Source organism: Anolis sagrei, chromosome 3, assembly GCF_037176765.1.
Source record: "Anolis sagrei isolate rAnoSag1 chromosome 3, rAnoSag1.mat, whole genome shotgun sequence".
Classification (NCBI taxonomy): domain Eukaryota; kingdom Metazoa; phylum Chordata; class Lepidosauria; order Squamata; family Dactyloidae; genus Anolis; species Anolis sagrei.
This window is the reverse complement of record NC_090023.1, coordinates 261957197-261971063: the sequence shown is the minus strand read 5'-3', so window position 1 is coordinate 261971063 and position 13867 is coordinate 261957197. Positions and strand designations below refer to the sequence as shown.

The 13867-nt window shown below is 46.3% G+C and overlaps 1 protein-coding gene across 1 annotated transcript in view; it reads right to left on the bottom strand.

Annotated features, from left to right (window-relative positions):
* Positions 1-12882, bottom strand: part of CHRD (chordin) — an 85667-nt gene extending 72785 nt beyond the window's left edge. The window contains exon 1 of the mRNA XM_060767412.2: positions 12261-12882. Within this exon, the coding sequence (XP_060623395.2) occupies positions 12261-12459 (199 nt within the window). The 5' untranslated portion in view covers positions 12460-12882. The remainder of the gene's footprint in view (positions 1-12260) is intronic.
* Positions 12883-13867: the final 985 nt, after the last annotated feature.

Sequence of the window (13867 nt, the reverse complement as noted above, 5' to 3'; positions counted from 1 at the left end):
AGGTTGCACAGAGGAAGCCCACACATCGTTGTGCAGAAATCAGTCCTGTTCAAATTACAAGAAAAGCGATTCTAGCAAAACATGAGAAAGTACTTCTTGACTGTGAGAACTGCTCCATAGTTGATTAGACTTCCCAGAGACTGGATTTAAATGTCAAAGAAAAATGCACCAAGAAGAAAAAATTTAAAGTAAGAGCTGTTTAAGAGTGGACTCGACTGCTTTTAAGAAAAAACAGACTATCTTCCTTTGGAATTTTAAAAACCAAGTTGGATGGGCAACACTGGTACTCTAAATGTGTATTCCTGCATGGGGACGACTGGGCTAGATAGCCTTTGAGGCTAGATTCTATTTTCTTTACTAGAGGTCACTTTAAGTTAAGTGTGCCAAGGAGAGCAGCCATACCACAGCACTTCATGTTTTTAAGAATAACTAGCGGTCTCCTGCCACGCGTTGCTGTGGCCAAGTCTAGTGATCTGGAAAATAACATAATGAGAAAGTGCTGGTTTCTAATATATGTAATGTCTTTATGCTTGTGGGTAAACAGTATTTCTTGCTGTTTCTTTGCCAGTGTTAATCTGGAGATTGTCTGGCTTGCCTACTCTGGAACATGCAACATATCATTGTCCTTCTTTAGGGGTCCCTTTCAGATCTTTGATACTGCATCTGTCATGTGTGTGTGTGTGTGTGTGTGTGTGTGAATGGCTGGATGGCCCTTTGTCAGGATTTGATTATGTTTTCTTGCCCTGGTGAAGGGAGTTGGACTGGATGGCCTTAAGGCAGCATTTCACAACCTGGGAAGTCAATTCCCCGGGGGGGAGGGGGGTCACCAGGGGGGTGTCAGAAGGGTCACCAAAGTTCTATTTCCCCCAAACTCCACCAGTGTTTATATTTGGGCAGATTGAGTATTCGTGCCAAGTTTGGTCCAGATCCATCATTGTTTGAGTCCACAGTGCTCTCTGGATGTAGATGAACTACAAGTCCCAAACTCAAGGTCAATGCCCACCAAATCCTTCCAATATTTTCTGTTGGTCATGGGAGTTCTGTGTGCCAAGTTTGGTTCAATTCCAACATTGATGGAGTTCAGGGTGCTCTTTGATTGTAGGTGAACTATAAATCACAGCAACTACAACTCCCAAATGACAAAATTTTTTGAGTGATCGTCACTCCTTGTGTTGTGAGACGTTTTCTTGCCAAATTTGGTGTGATTTCATTCATTGGTTCTTTTATTTTTAAGGTACGCATTATGCACAGAGCATTTTTATATATATAGATGGTAATGTAACATTGAATAAATGCTTGTTAGAAAATTCAATGGGATACAGGTTCCCATGTCATGTCATCAGGCTCCTGTATTTATGGCTATTTCCAGGGTCATCAAAGCATAGACAAAGGAAGGATGAGACTGGTTTCTGCCCTGAGGAACTTCCTCATCTAAAAGCCCACGGAAGGATAGGCAGGAAGGTGAAATGAACAGAGCAAGAGAAGAGAGTTAAATAGGGAGGACGGCTTGCTGAGTTTTCATATCCATCCCAACTTTTCACTTCTAAATCCATCATTAGAATATTATTTTAAAATATGATTATATACTTATATTCACAGAGTCCTTTGCCCTAACTACTTATCCATCAGATATCACTATTTGGTTGTATAGAAAGAAATCATCAGGTGCTCAAAGAAGAATTCATTCCATCATTGATTCACCAGATTCCAGATTTAACCTAAGCTCTAAATATTTCTAGATATATTGCTTGTGTGGTTGTTGTCATTATGTTTCTTTTCTCACTGCTTGGTTTTGACATTCATTTAAAATTACCATCCAGTATAAAGGACCAGATACACAAATGCTGTTGAGGAGTGTTTGTTTTTAAGGTAGAAAAGTAATAATAATAATAATCATAATAGAATTTAAAGATAGCACCACAAAGACTCTGGCACAAGCCAGTAAAGGTGGTCCCAGTGGTGATTGGCACACTGGGTGGAGTGCCTAAAGACCCTGGCCTGCACTTTAAAACAATCTGCGCTGACAAAACTACTATTTGTCAGCTGCAAAAGGCCACCCTACTCAGATCTGCACACACTATTTGCCAATGCATCACACAGTCCTATGGCCTAATCACACTAGAGAATGAATCCACTTAAAATCCTATTGTTGCCTCCTGCAGAATTCTGGGGTTTGTAGTTTAGGGAGGAGCCTTTAACAGCCTCATTAAACTACAAATCCCAGAGCACTGCAGGAGGCAGAAACCAGATTTTAAGTGGATTCATTCTCTAGTGCAGGGGTCCCCAAACTTTTTCAACAGGGGGCCAGATTACTGTCCCTCAGACCGTTGGAGGGCCGGACCATCGTGCGGGCCCCTCGCGCTGCCCATCATGAAAGCCTGGCCTCGCGCAAAGCCCCTCGCCGCTTGCAAGGCCCAATCCCCTCACTTGCCTCATGCTGCCAGTCAGGCCTGGCAAGCAATGCAGGTGGCGAGGACTTCATGCGAGAACAGAAAGTGCAGTGTAGCCTCCCTTGCCTCAGATAACCCAGTTGAAAGTTGATATGGTGGGATTTTCTGCCTTGATATTCTGGGATATAGAAATGTGTGGATCTGGGTGCCCTTCCATACATCTCTATATCCCTGAATATTAAGGCAGAAAACCCCACCACCATATCTGCTTTGAACTGGAATATATGGCAGTGTGGACTCAGATAACCCAGTTCAAAGCAGATATGGTGGTGGGATTTTCTGCCTTGGTATTCTGGGATATAGAAATGTGTGGACCTGGGTGCCCTTCCATACATCTCTATATCCCTGAATATTAAGGCACAAAATACCACCATATCTGCTTTGAACTGGAATATATGGCAGTGTGGACTCAGATAACCCAGTTCAAAGCAGATATGGTGGTGGGATTTTCTGCCTCGGTATTCTGGGATATAGAGATGTGTGGATCTGGGTGCCCTTCCATACATCTCTATATCCCTGAATATTAAGGCAGAAAATCCCACCATATCTGCTTTGAACTGGAATATATGGCAGTGTAGACTCAGATAACACAGTTCAAAGCAGATATGGTGCTGGGATTTTCTGCTTTAGTATTCTGGGATATAGAGATGTGTGGATCTGGGTGCCCTTCCATACATCTCTATATCCCTGAATATTAAGGCAGAAAATCCCACCATATCTGCTTTGAACTGGAATATATGGCAGTGTGGACTCAGATAACCCAGTTCAAAGCAGATATGGTGGTGGGATTTTCTGCCTTGGCATTCTGGGATATAGAAATGTGTGGACCTGGGTGCCCTTCCACACAGCTGTATAACCCAGAATATTAAGGCAGAAAATCCCACCATATCTGCTTTGAACTGGAATATATGGCAGTGTGGACTCAGATAACCCAGTTCAAAGCAGATATGGTGGTGGGATTTTCTGCCTTGGTATTCTGGGATATAGAAATGTGTGGACCTGGGTGCCCTTCCACACAGCTGTATAACCCAGAATATTAAGGCAGAAAATCCCACCATATCTGCTTTGAACTGGAATATATGGCAGTGTGGACTCAGATAACCCAGTTCAAAGCAGATATGGTGGTGGGATTTTCTGCCTTAGTATTCTGGGATATAGAGATGTGTGATCTGGATGCCCTTCCATACATCTCTATATCCCTGAATATTAAGGCAGAAAATCCCACCATATCTGCTTTGAACTGGAAAATATGGCAGTGTGGACTCAGATAACCCAGTTCAAAGCAGATATGGTGGGATTTTCTGCCTCGGTATTCTGGGATATAGAGATGTGTGGATCTGGGTGCCTTCCACACAGCTGTATAACCCAGAATATTAAGGCACAAAATACCACCATATCTGCTTTGAACTGGAATATATGGCAGTGTGGACTCAGATAACCCAGTTCAAAGCAGATATGGTGGTATTTTCTGCCTTGGTATTCTGGGATATAGAGATGTGTGGATCTGGGTGCCTTCCACACAGCCGTATAATCCAGAATATTAAGGCACAAAATACCACCATATCTGCTTTGAACTGGAATATATGGCAGTGTGGACTCAGATAACCCAGTTCAAAGCAGATATGGTGGGATTTTCTCCCTTGGTATTCTGGGATATAGAGATGTGTGGATCTGGGTGCCCTTCCATACATCTCTATATCCCTGAATATTAAGGCACAAAATACCACCATATCTGCTTTGAACTGGAATATATGGCAGTGTGGACTCAGATAACCCAGTTCAAAGCAGATATGGTGGTGGGATTTTCTGCCTCGGTATTCTGGGATATAGAGATGTGTGGATCTGGGTGCCCTTCCATACATCTCTATATCCCTGAATATTAAGGCAGAAAATCCCACAATATCTGCTTTGAACTGGAATATATGGCAGTGTGGACTCAGATAACACAGTTCAAAGCAGATATGGTGCTGGGATTTTCTGATTTAGTATTCTGGGATATAGAGATGTGTGGATCTGGGTGCCCTTCCATACATCTCTATATCCCTGAATATTAAGGCAGAAAACCCCACCACCATATCTGCTTTGAACTGGAATATATGGCAGTGTGGACTCAAATAACCCAGTTCAAAGCAGATATGGTGGTGGGATTTTCTGCCTTAGTATTCTGGGATATAGAGATGTGTGGATCTGGGTGCCCTTCCATACATCTCTATATCCCTGAATATTAAGGCAGAAAATCCCACCATATCTGCTTTGAACTGGAATATATGGCAGTGTGGACTCAGATAACCCAGTTCAAAGCAGATATGGTGGTGGGATTTTCTGCCTTAGTATTCTGGGATATAGAGATGTGTGGATCTGGGTGCCCTTCCATACATCCCTATATCCCTGAATATTAAGGCAGAAAATCCCACCATATCTGCTTTGAACTGGAATATATGGCAGTGTGGACTCAGATAACCCAGTTCAAAGCAGATATGGTGGTGGGATTTTCTGCCTTAGTATTCTGGGATATAGAGATGTGTGGATCTGGGTGCCCTTCCATACATCCCTATATCCCTGAATATTAAGGCAGAAAATCCCACCATATCTGCTTTGAACTGGAATATATGGCAGTGTGGACTCAGATAACCCAGTTCAAAGCAGATATGGTGGTGGGATTTTCTGCCTTGGTATTCTGGGATATAGAAATGTGTGGGCCTGGGTGCCCTTCCACACAGCTGTATAACCCAGAATATTAAGGCAGAAAATCCCACCATATCTGCTTTGAACTGGAATATATGGCAGTGTGGACTCAGATAACCCAGTTCAAAGCAGATATGGTGGTGGGATTTTCTGCCTTAGTATTCTGGGATATAGAGATGTGTGGATCTGGGTGCCCTTCCATACATCCCTATATCCCTGAATATTAAGGCAGAAAATCCCACCATATCTGCTTTGAACTGGAATATATGGCAGTGTGGACTCAGATAACCCAGTTCAAAGCAGATATGGTGGTGGGATTTTCTGCCTTAGTATTCTGGGATATAGAGATGTGTGGATCTGGGTGCCCTTCCATACATCCCTATATCCCTGAATATTAAGGCAGAAAATCCCACCATATCTGCTTTGAACTGGAATATATGGCAGTGTGGACTCAGATAACCCAGTTCAAAGCAGATATGGTGGTGGGATTTTCTGCCTTAGTATTCTGGGATATAGAGATGTGTGGATCTGGGTGCCCTTCCATACATCCCTATATCCCTGAATATTAAGGCAGAAAATCCCACCATATCTGCTTTGAACTGGAATATATGGCAGTGTGGACTCAGATAACCCAGTTCAAAGCAGATATGGTGGTGGGATTTTCTGCCTTAGTATTCTGGGATATAGAGATGTGTGGATCTGGGTGCCCTTCCATACATCCCTATATCCCTGAATATTAAGGCAGAAAATCCCACCATATCTGCTTTGAACTGGAATATATGGCAGTGGGGGCTCAGATAAAACCAAGACAAGAACCCACCTCAGAATTCCTCCACGGGCCTTTCCTGCCTTCCTTTCTCTTCCTCCGATGTCCCAGGAGCCTGGGCTGGTTCTGCTACGGGGAACCAGTGTGTTTTGCAAAAGGGGGTGGAAGGGAGAGGGAAAGGGAGGCGGCCTTTCTGGCGGGGGGGGGGGACAGCACCCGAGAAGGAGGGCCTGCCAGGCCTCGGTCTCCGGCCTCCGTTTCAACTCTCCTCCCGGGAAGAGGCGAGCCAGGCTGCCCTCGCTCCACAGGACAAACTAAAGGTGTGCTTGTTTGGAAAGGCGCTTCTCCAGAGCCCTTCCATACAGCCCTCTCGCTGCCCGTCGGTCCTAGCAAGGGAAGCTGCAACTCGTGGCCTGTTCTCGCGCGATGCCCTTCCCTTGCCTGGCTTGCACGAGGGGCAGCGTGAGGCAGGGAAGTTGCATCGCCGCTTCCATTGCTTGCCAGGGCCGACGGGCGGCGCGAGGCAGCGAGGGGCTTTGCGTGAGGCCAGCCCAGGCCGCGCGGGCCGGATAGATGCCCTCGGCGGGCCGCATACGGCCCGCGGGCCTTAGTTTGGGGACCCCTGCTCTAGTGTGATGAAGTATTTAGACACTTGAGAAGTGTCCAAAGTGTGATCAAATACAAAAGCCAGCATAGGGATCTCGTTTTCTGTGAGCTAATCTTGTTATGTAGCAAACAACAACAACAATAATAACAACATCAATATAATAATTACCATCTATCAGCTGCAAAAGGCCACCCTACTGGGATCTGCACACATTATTCGCCGATACATCACATAGTCCTAAACACTTGGGAAGTGTCCGACATGTGATCCAGTACAACAGCCAGTAGAGTGATCTTGTTTGCTGTGTACTAATCTTGTTGTGTTTCAAATAATAATAATAATAATAATAATAATAATAATAATAATAATGTATGTGTAACTTGCCCTCTCACTCCAGAGCGACTCAGGACTCTTTTCAGGACTTCAAAGCACTCTTTTGAAACACAATTGTATGTCCCTGGGAAGGACATACAATTGCATCTCAAGTGCATCTCAGCAAGACAGCAATTGCTGTCCCATAGTAGTCCAATAATTGGAGCCCATGGTGGCATAGTGGTTTAAACCGCTGAGCTACTGAGCTTGTTGACTGAAAGCTCAGCAGTTCGAATCCGGAGAGCAGTGTGAGCTCCCACCATTAACCCAGCTTCTGCCAACCTAGCAGTTCATAAACATGCAAATGTAAGTAGATCAGTAGGTACCGCTCTGGCGGGAAGGTAACAGCGCTCCATGCAGTCATGCCAGCCACATGACCTTGGAGGTGTCTATGGACAATACTGGCTCTTCGTCTTAGAAATGGAGATGAGCACCAATCCTCAGAGTTGGACACGACTGGACTTAATGTCACAGGACAACCTTTATGTTTAATTTAGTAGTCCAGAGTTTGGGAATGCTGCTTTTTTTTGGAGGGGGGGTGGGGACAACAGCTCCTAGATCTATTGGCTGGGAAGTCTTGGAGATCTAGTCCAAAATAAAAGTTGCTTTCCCAAACTTGTGCAACTTTAAATGTCTGGATTTTTTTAAAGATGAGTGAGAGACCAAGGAAATAGCCATGGCAAACGGGGCAGGTGGAACTCCTTGCCATCAACAAACTTCCTTTGGCATGTGATTGGCCTTGGATGTCGTCTGTCCCCCTCCTGCTGCAACCTGGCATGTTTCCCTCCATTCCCCTTATTCCCTCCATTGCATATATACTTGAATTCTGCCCATAGACCATGTATGCTGTAATTTCCTTAACCTCTGCCCTGGTGCATGCTGGCAATGTTGTTCTATTCCCTCAAGTCAATTCTGAGTGATCATTATTTTTGCAAGATTTATTCTGAGATGATTTGCTATTTCCTTCTTCTAAAGCAGTGGATTACCATTGCTAAGCAGGCATTTGATCTCTGTCCAGAGTTCAAACTATGATACCACACTGGCACCCCTTTCTCCTTTTCTCCTCTCTCTCACACATACACAAGCACATATCTGAATCCCATTGATATACACGAGGCATCCCTCTGCATGTTCCTTTCTCCTTCTCCACTTTGAATATTGTGTCCAATTCTGGGCACCACAATTCAAGAGAGATATTGACAAGCTGGAATGTGTCCAGAGGAGGGTGACTAAAATGATCAAAGGTCTGGAGAACAAGCCCTATGAGGAGCAGCTTAAGGAGCTGGGCATGTTTAGCCTGAAAAAGAGGAGATATGATAGCCATGTATAAATATGTGAAAGGAAGCCACAGGGTGGAGGGAGCAAGCTTGTTTTCTGCTTCCCTGGAGACCAGGGAGACTCAAGCTCCGACGTCCCACCTCGGAGCTTGAGATCATCTGGGGAGGCCCTGCTCTCGACCCCACCGCTATCACAAGTGAGGTTGGTGGGGACGAGGAACAGGGCCTTCTCAGTGGTGGCCCCTCATCTATGGAACTCACTCCCAGGGAAAATTAGGTCATCAACATCCTTCCTCTCCTTCAGGAGGAAGTTAAAAACGTGTTTGTGGGACCAGGCATTTGGGCAATCTGACAACTAGATAAAGACAATTAGACGACTAGGACTGACAGGACTGACAAAGTGGAATTGGAATTTGGACTATGAGATGGTGAACGCTGAGCGTTAATTAGGAGAAATCGGTTTTATTGGTTTTTATTGGTTTTATTGTTGCAGTGCAGAAACTGATTGTTAATTGTTTAATTGCTGCTATATTGTTTTTATTCTACTGTTATGCTGATTCCGGGATCGAATTGTGCCTTTGTAAGCCACCCTGAGTCCCCCTCTGGGGTGAGAAGGGCGGGGCAGAAGTAACCGAAATAAATAAATAAATAGGACGTGAAACAGTGGCTTCAAACTACAAGAAAGGAGATTCCATCTGAACATGAGGAAGAACTTCCTGACTGTGAGAGCTGTTCAGCAGTGGAACTCTCTGCCCCGGAGTGTGGTGGAGGCTCCTTCTTTGGAAGCTTTTAAACAGGGGCTCGATGGCCATCTGTCAGGGGCGATTTGAATGCAATATTCCTGCTTCTTGGCAGAATGGGAGTGGACTGGATGGCCCATGAGGTCTCTTCCAACTCTTTGATTCTATGATTCTATGAATGTCCGCGGCTGGCACCAAAGCAGGCAACCTAAACGTGTCCCATTCATGCGCCCCTAGAGAAGCAGAGCTGGACAGCTTTGGTACGGCAGTCAAGAGGGTTTCTTGAGTGCTCAACATCATCCGTCTTGCTGCTTCCCAAAGTAGCTTAGAATGGGCCAGATGTACCCAGTTAATCTATGAATCTATGCTTACATTTTATTGGTATGAATTATTTCAATGTGTTTTAATCTTATGGCTTTTGTTATGTGTTTTAAATGTGTTATGCTTTATCTATGCAAGATAATCCACATAGGCAGAAAAAATAATATGCAGATACAGAATGGGGGACAATGCCTGACTCACAGCAGTAGGTCTGAAAAAGATCTTGGAGTCCTCATGGAAAACAAGTTAAACATGAGCCAACAGTGTCATGCGGCAACTAAAAATGCCAATAGGATTTTGGCCTGCATAAAGAGAAATCTGGTGTCTAGATCCAGGGAAGTCATGCTACCTTTCCATTCTGCCTTGGTCACACCAAATCTGGAATCACACTGTGTCCAGTTCTGGGCACCACTATTGAAGGGGGATGTTGAAAAGCTGGAATGTGTTCAGAGGAGGGCAACTAAAATGATCAAGGGCCTAGAGAACAAGCCCTATGAGGAGTGGCTTAAAGAACTGGGCATCTTTAGCCTGCAGAAGAGAAGGCTGAGGGGAGACAAGAGGAGAGCCATGTATGAAGGTGTGAGGGGAAGTCATAGGGAGGAGGGAGCAGGCTTGTTTCCTGCTGCCCTGGAGATTAGGATGTGGAACAATGGCTCCAAACTACAGCCAAGGAGATTCCACCTGAACATTAGGAAGAACTTCCTGACTGTGAGAGCTGTTCGGCAGTGGAACCCCCTTTCCTGGAGTGTGGGAGAGGCTCCTTCTTTGGAGGCGTTTAAGCAGAGGTTGAATGGCCATCTGTTGGGGGTGTTTTGAATGCAATTTTCCTGCTTCTTGGCAGACTGGGGTTGCACCGGATGGCTCATGAGGTCTCTTCCAGCTCTAGGATTCTATGCTTCTATGCATTTTAACTATGTTGTACTTCATAGTTAGACCACACCAGGAATATTGGTTAGACCATACCTGGAATATTGTGTCCAATTCTGGGCACCACAATTCAATAAAGATATTGACAAGCTGGAATGTGTCCAGAGGAGGGCGACTAAAGTGATCAAGGGTCTGGAGAACAAGCCCTATGAGGAGAGGCTTAAGGAGCTGGGCATGTTTAGCCTGAAGAAGAGAAGGATGAGAGGAGATATGATAGCCATGTATGTGGCTATCATATGTGAGAGGAAGCCACAGGGAGGAGGGGGCAAGCTTGTTTTCTGCTTCCCTGGAGACTAGGACGCGAAACAATGGCTTTTAACTACAAGAAAGGAGATTCCATCTGAACATGAGGAAGAACCTCCTGACTGTGAGAGCCATTCAGCAGTGGAACTCTCTGCCCCGGAGTGTGGTGGAGGCTCCTTCTTTGGAAGCTTTTAAGCAGAGGCTGGATGGCCATCTCTCAGGGGTTCTTTGAATGCAATATTCTTGCTTCTTGGCAGAATGGGGTTGGACTGGATGGCCCATGAGGTCTCTTCCAACTCTTTGATTCTATGATTCACCATTTGCTTTGAGGAGAGGCAATCTGTCAGGGGTGCCTTGAATGCGATTTTCCTGCTTCTTGGCAGAATGAGGTTGGACTGGATGGCCCACCAGGTCTCTCTTCCAACTCTAGGATTCTATGATTCTAAAGTTCTCATCACACTATACCAAAAAATCTACTTAAAATCCGGTTTCTGCCTCCTACAGAATTCTGGGGTTTATAGTTTAGGGAGGAGGCTTTAACAGCATCACTAAACTACAGACCCCAGAATTCTGCAGGAGGCAGAAACCAGATTTTAGGTGGATTTTTTTTCTCTAGTGTGATGTGAAGCAAATAAATGAATAAAACCTCTAGATTGGATTACTGCAATGTGCTCTACGTGGGGCTGCCTTTGAAAATGGCTTGGAAATTTCAACTGGTCCAACAAGCAGCAGCCAGGATGTTTACTGGGGCTCATTACAGAGAGAGGTCAACTCTCCTGTTCAAGGAGCTCCACTGGCTACCGTTTATCTTCCGAGCCCAATTTAAGGTGCAGGTGCTTACCTAAAAAGCCCTAAACGGTTTGGGACCATCCTACCTGCGAGACCGCATCTCCGTCTATGAACCCACACATTCACTTCGCTCATCTGGAGAAGCCCTGCTCCCGATGCCACCTGCGTCGCAAGCACGCTTGGTGGGGACTCGAGACAGGGCCTTTTCTGTGGTGGCCCCCGACTCTGGAACACCCTCCCCAAAGATCTTAGACAGGCCCCTACATTGGCAGTCTTCAGAAAGAACTTGAAGACTTGGCTGTTCTGATGTGCCTTTCCAGAATAGGAATCTCTAATACCAAGTCCTAGAAGCACTTTAGTAGAACTAAGATTGCTGCACACTGCACACTGCACTTACTTTATAATCCTACATACCTCCTGCCACATCAGCACTTTTAATCTTGTACCCATTACTCTGGCCTGGCCCAGTTTTTATAGTGTCTTGATGTATTGTTTATTGCTTGTTGTTCATACTGCTTAACTGTTTTTAATTTGCTTTAGGTGTTGTTTTGTTGTATTGTGTTTTGAGGCCTTGGCCTATGTAAGCCACATTGAGTCCTTCGGGAGATGCTAGTGGAGTACAAATAAACTTATAATAATAATAATAATAATAATAATAATAAATTATTATTATTATTATTATTATTATTGACATTAAATGCTAATCAAGGTGGCTAGCTGCAACATTTACACCTGCCTCCAACAAACAAGAGTTCTTTCTCCCATCTTGGACATCATTCCACAGATATATAAACCCCACTTGCCTAGTTTCCAACAGACCACACAACCTCTGAGGATGCCTGCCATAGATGTGGGCGAAACATCAGGAGAGGATGCTTCTGGGAAATGGGGAAAACTCAAAATAGCAACTCAAGGATCTTGATTCTTCTTTGGTTGGCGCGACCAGGCCAGTCACACCTTCTCAGCCTGATAGGAAGGCAAAGGGGAGCCCATTCTGCTCCTCCTTTTGCCCCTTCTTCCCTCCCTCCCTCCCTCCCTTCCTTCTTCCTTCCTTGGCATGCCAGGACAGGTCCCTTTTCCTACCTGGCGCGCCTTTGGCATTCAGCAGTGGGTCCGGCGACTCGGGCTGGATGGGCAGGAGGGCTTTGGGGGCGCGGGCGAGGGACAGGCAAGGCAAGCCGAGAAGCAGCAGCAGCAGAGGAAGAGGAGGAAGAAGAGGAGGAGGAGGAGGTGCCCGGTGCGCCCTGCCTGTGCCCAGCTGAAGCAGCAGCAAGGGGGTCATCTCGGCGGCGGGAGCGGTCCTTGGAGGAGTGGTCACTCAGCGCGGCTCCCTCTGCCCCAGCCCCGCGCCCAGGAGGGTTTTATAGCAGGAGGGGGAGGAGGAAGAAGAGGCCGGAGGGGGCATCTTGGGGGGCAAAGAGAGAGGGGGGGGAGAGGGAGAGACAGAAGGAGGAGGCAGCAGAGGACAGACCCAGCGGGGGGCAGGAAAAGAGGGAGGGAAGCAAGGAAGGAGGGGGGAAAAGAGGTGGATCGGGTCCCCTCCGCTTTAGCTTCCAGCCCCCGGCCTTTGCCAAGGGAAGGAGGGCGAGGAAGCAAGCAAGAAAGCAAGCCCAAGCGGACCAGGAGCGGACCAGGAGGAAAGCTCCGCCCGCCGCCGGGGAGGGGAGGGGACTGGAGGGGTCCCCAACTTGCATCTCCCCTTCCCAGCCTCCCCTAGAGAGGCGCTTCTTCGAGGCAACAACCCTTCTCATCCCCGCACATCTTTCTCGGAGTGGTCCTCACTCCTTTTGCACCCCAATTCCATCCCGACACGCCCGTTTCGACAGTCTCCCGTGGGAATAAGGCTCAGAGGCGGCTGGCCCTCTCTTCAACTTCTCCCTCGCCCCCCGTTTGGCCTCCCCAAAGCCCCCTCCCGCGCGTGGAGCTTCCACGGGGAACTTCCACGCCCGGAGACGCGCACCGGTGTGTTTCCATGCAGGACGCGCCGTGGAAATTCGCTCCAGGTCCTGGTGGCGCAGTCGAGAGTCCCTCGAGACCTCTCTCACTTCTTTCTCCGCATCCTTGTGGCCATTTTCTCTTCATAGGAAGGAACTCTTGACATGGCACAGAATGCATTTTTGCTGCTTCTTATCAGAATGGGGTTGGACTAGATCAGGGGTCCTCACACATTTTGAAACAGATGGCCAGCTCACAGTCTCTCAAACTGTTGGAGGGTCGGATTATAATTTGGAAAAAAAACATGAATGAATTCCTATGCACACTGCACACATCTTATTTGTAGTGCAAAATACATTTAAAACAATAAAATCATTAAAATGAAGAACACATTTAACAAATATAAACTTATTAGTATTTCAATGGGAAGTGTGGGCCTGCTTTTGACTGATGAGAGGGGATTATTGTTGTTGTTCATAGAATCAAAGAGTTGGAAGAGACCTCATGAGCCATCCAGTCCAACCCCATTCTGCTAAGAAGCAGGGAAATTGCATTCAAAGCACCCCCGACAGATGGCCATCCAGCCTCTGTTTAAAAGCTTCCAAAGAAGGAGCCTCACTCCCGGGCAGAGAGTTCCACTGCTGAACGGCTCTCACAGTCAGGAAGTGCTTCCTAATGTTCAAATGGAATCTCCTTTCTTGTAGTTCCATCACGTCCTAGTCTCCAGGGAAGCAGAAAACAAGTTCACGCCCTCT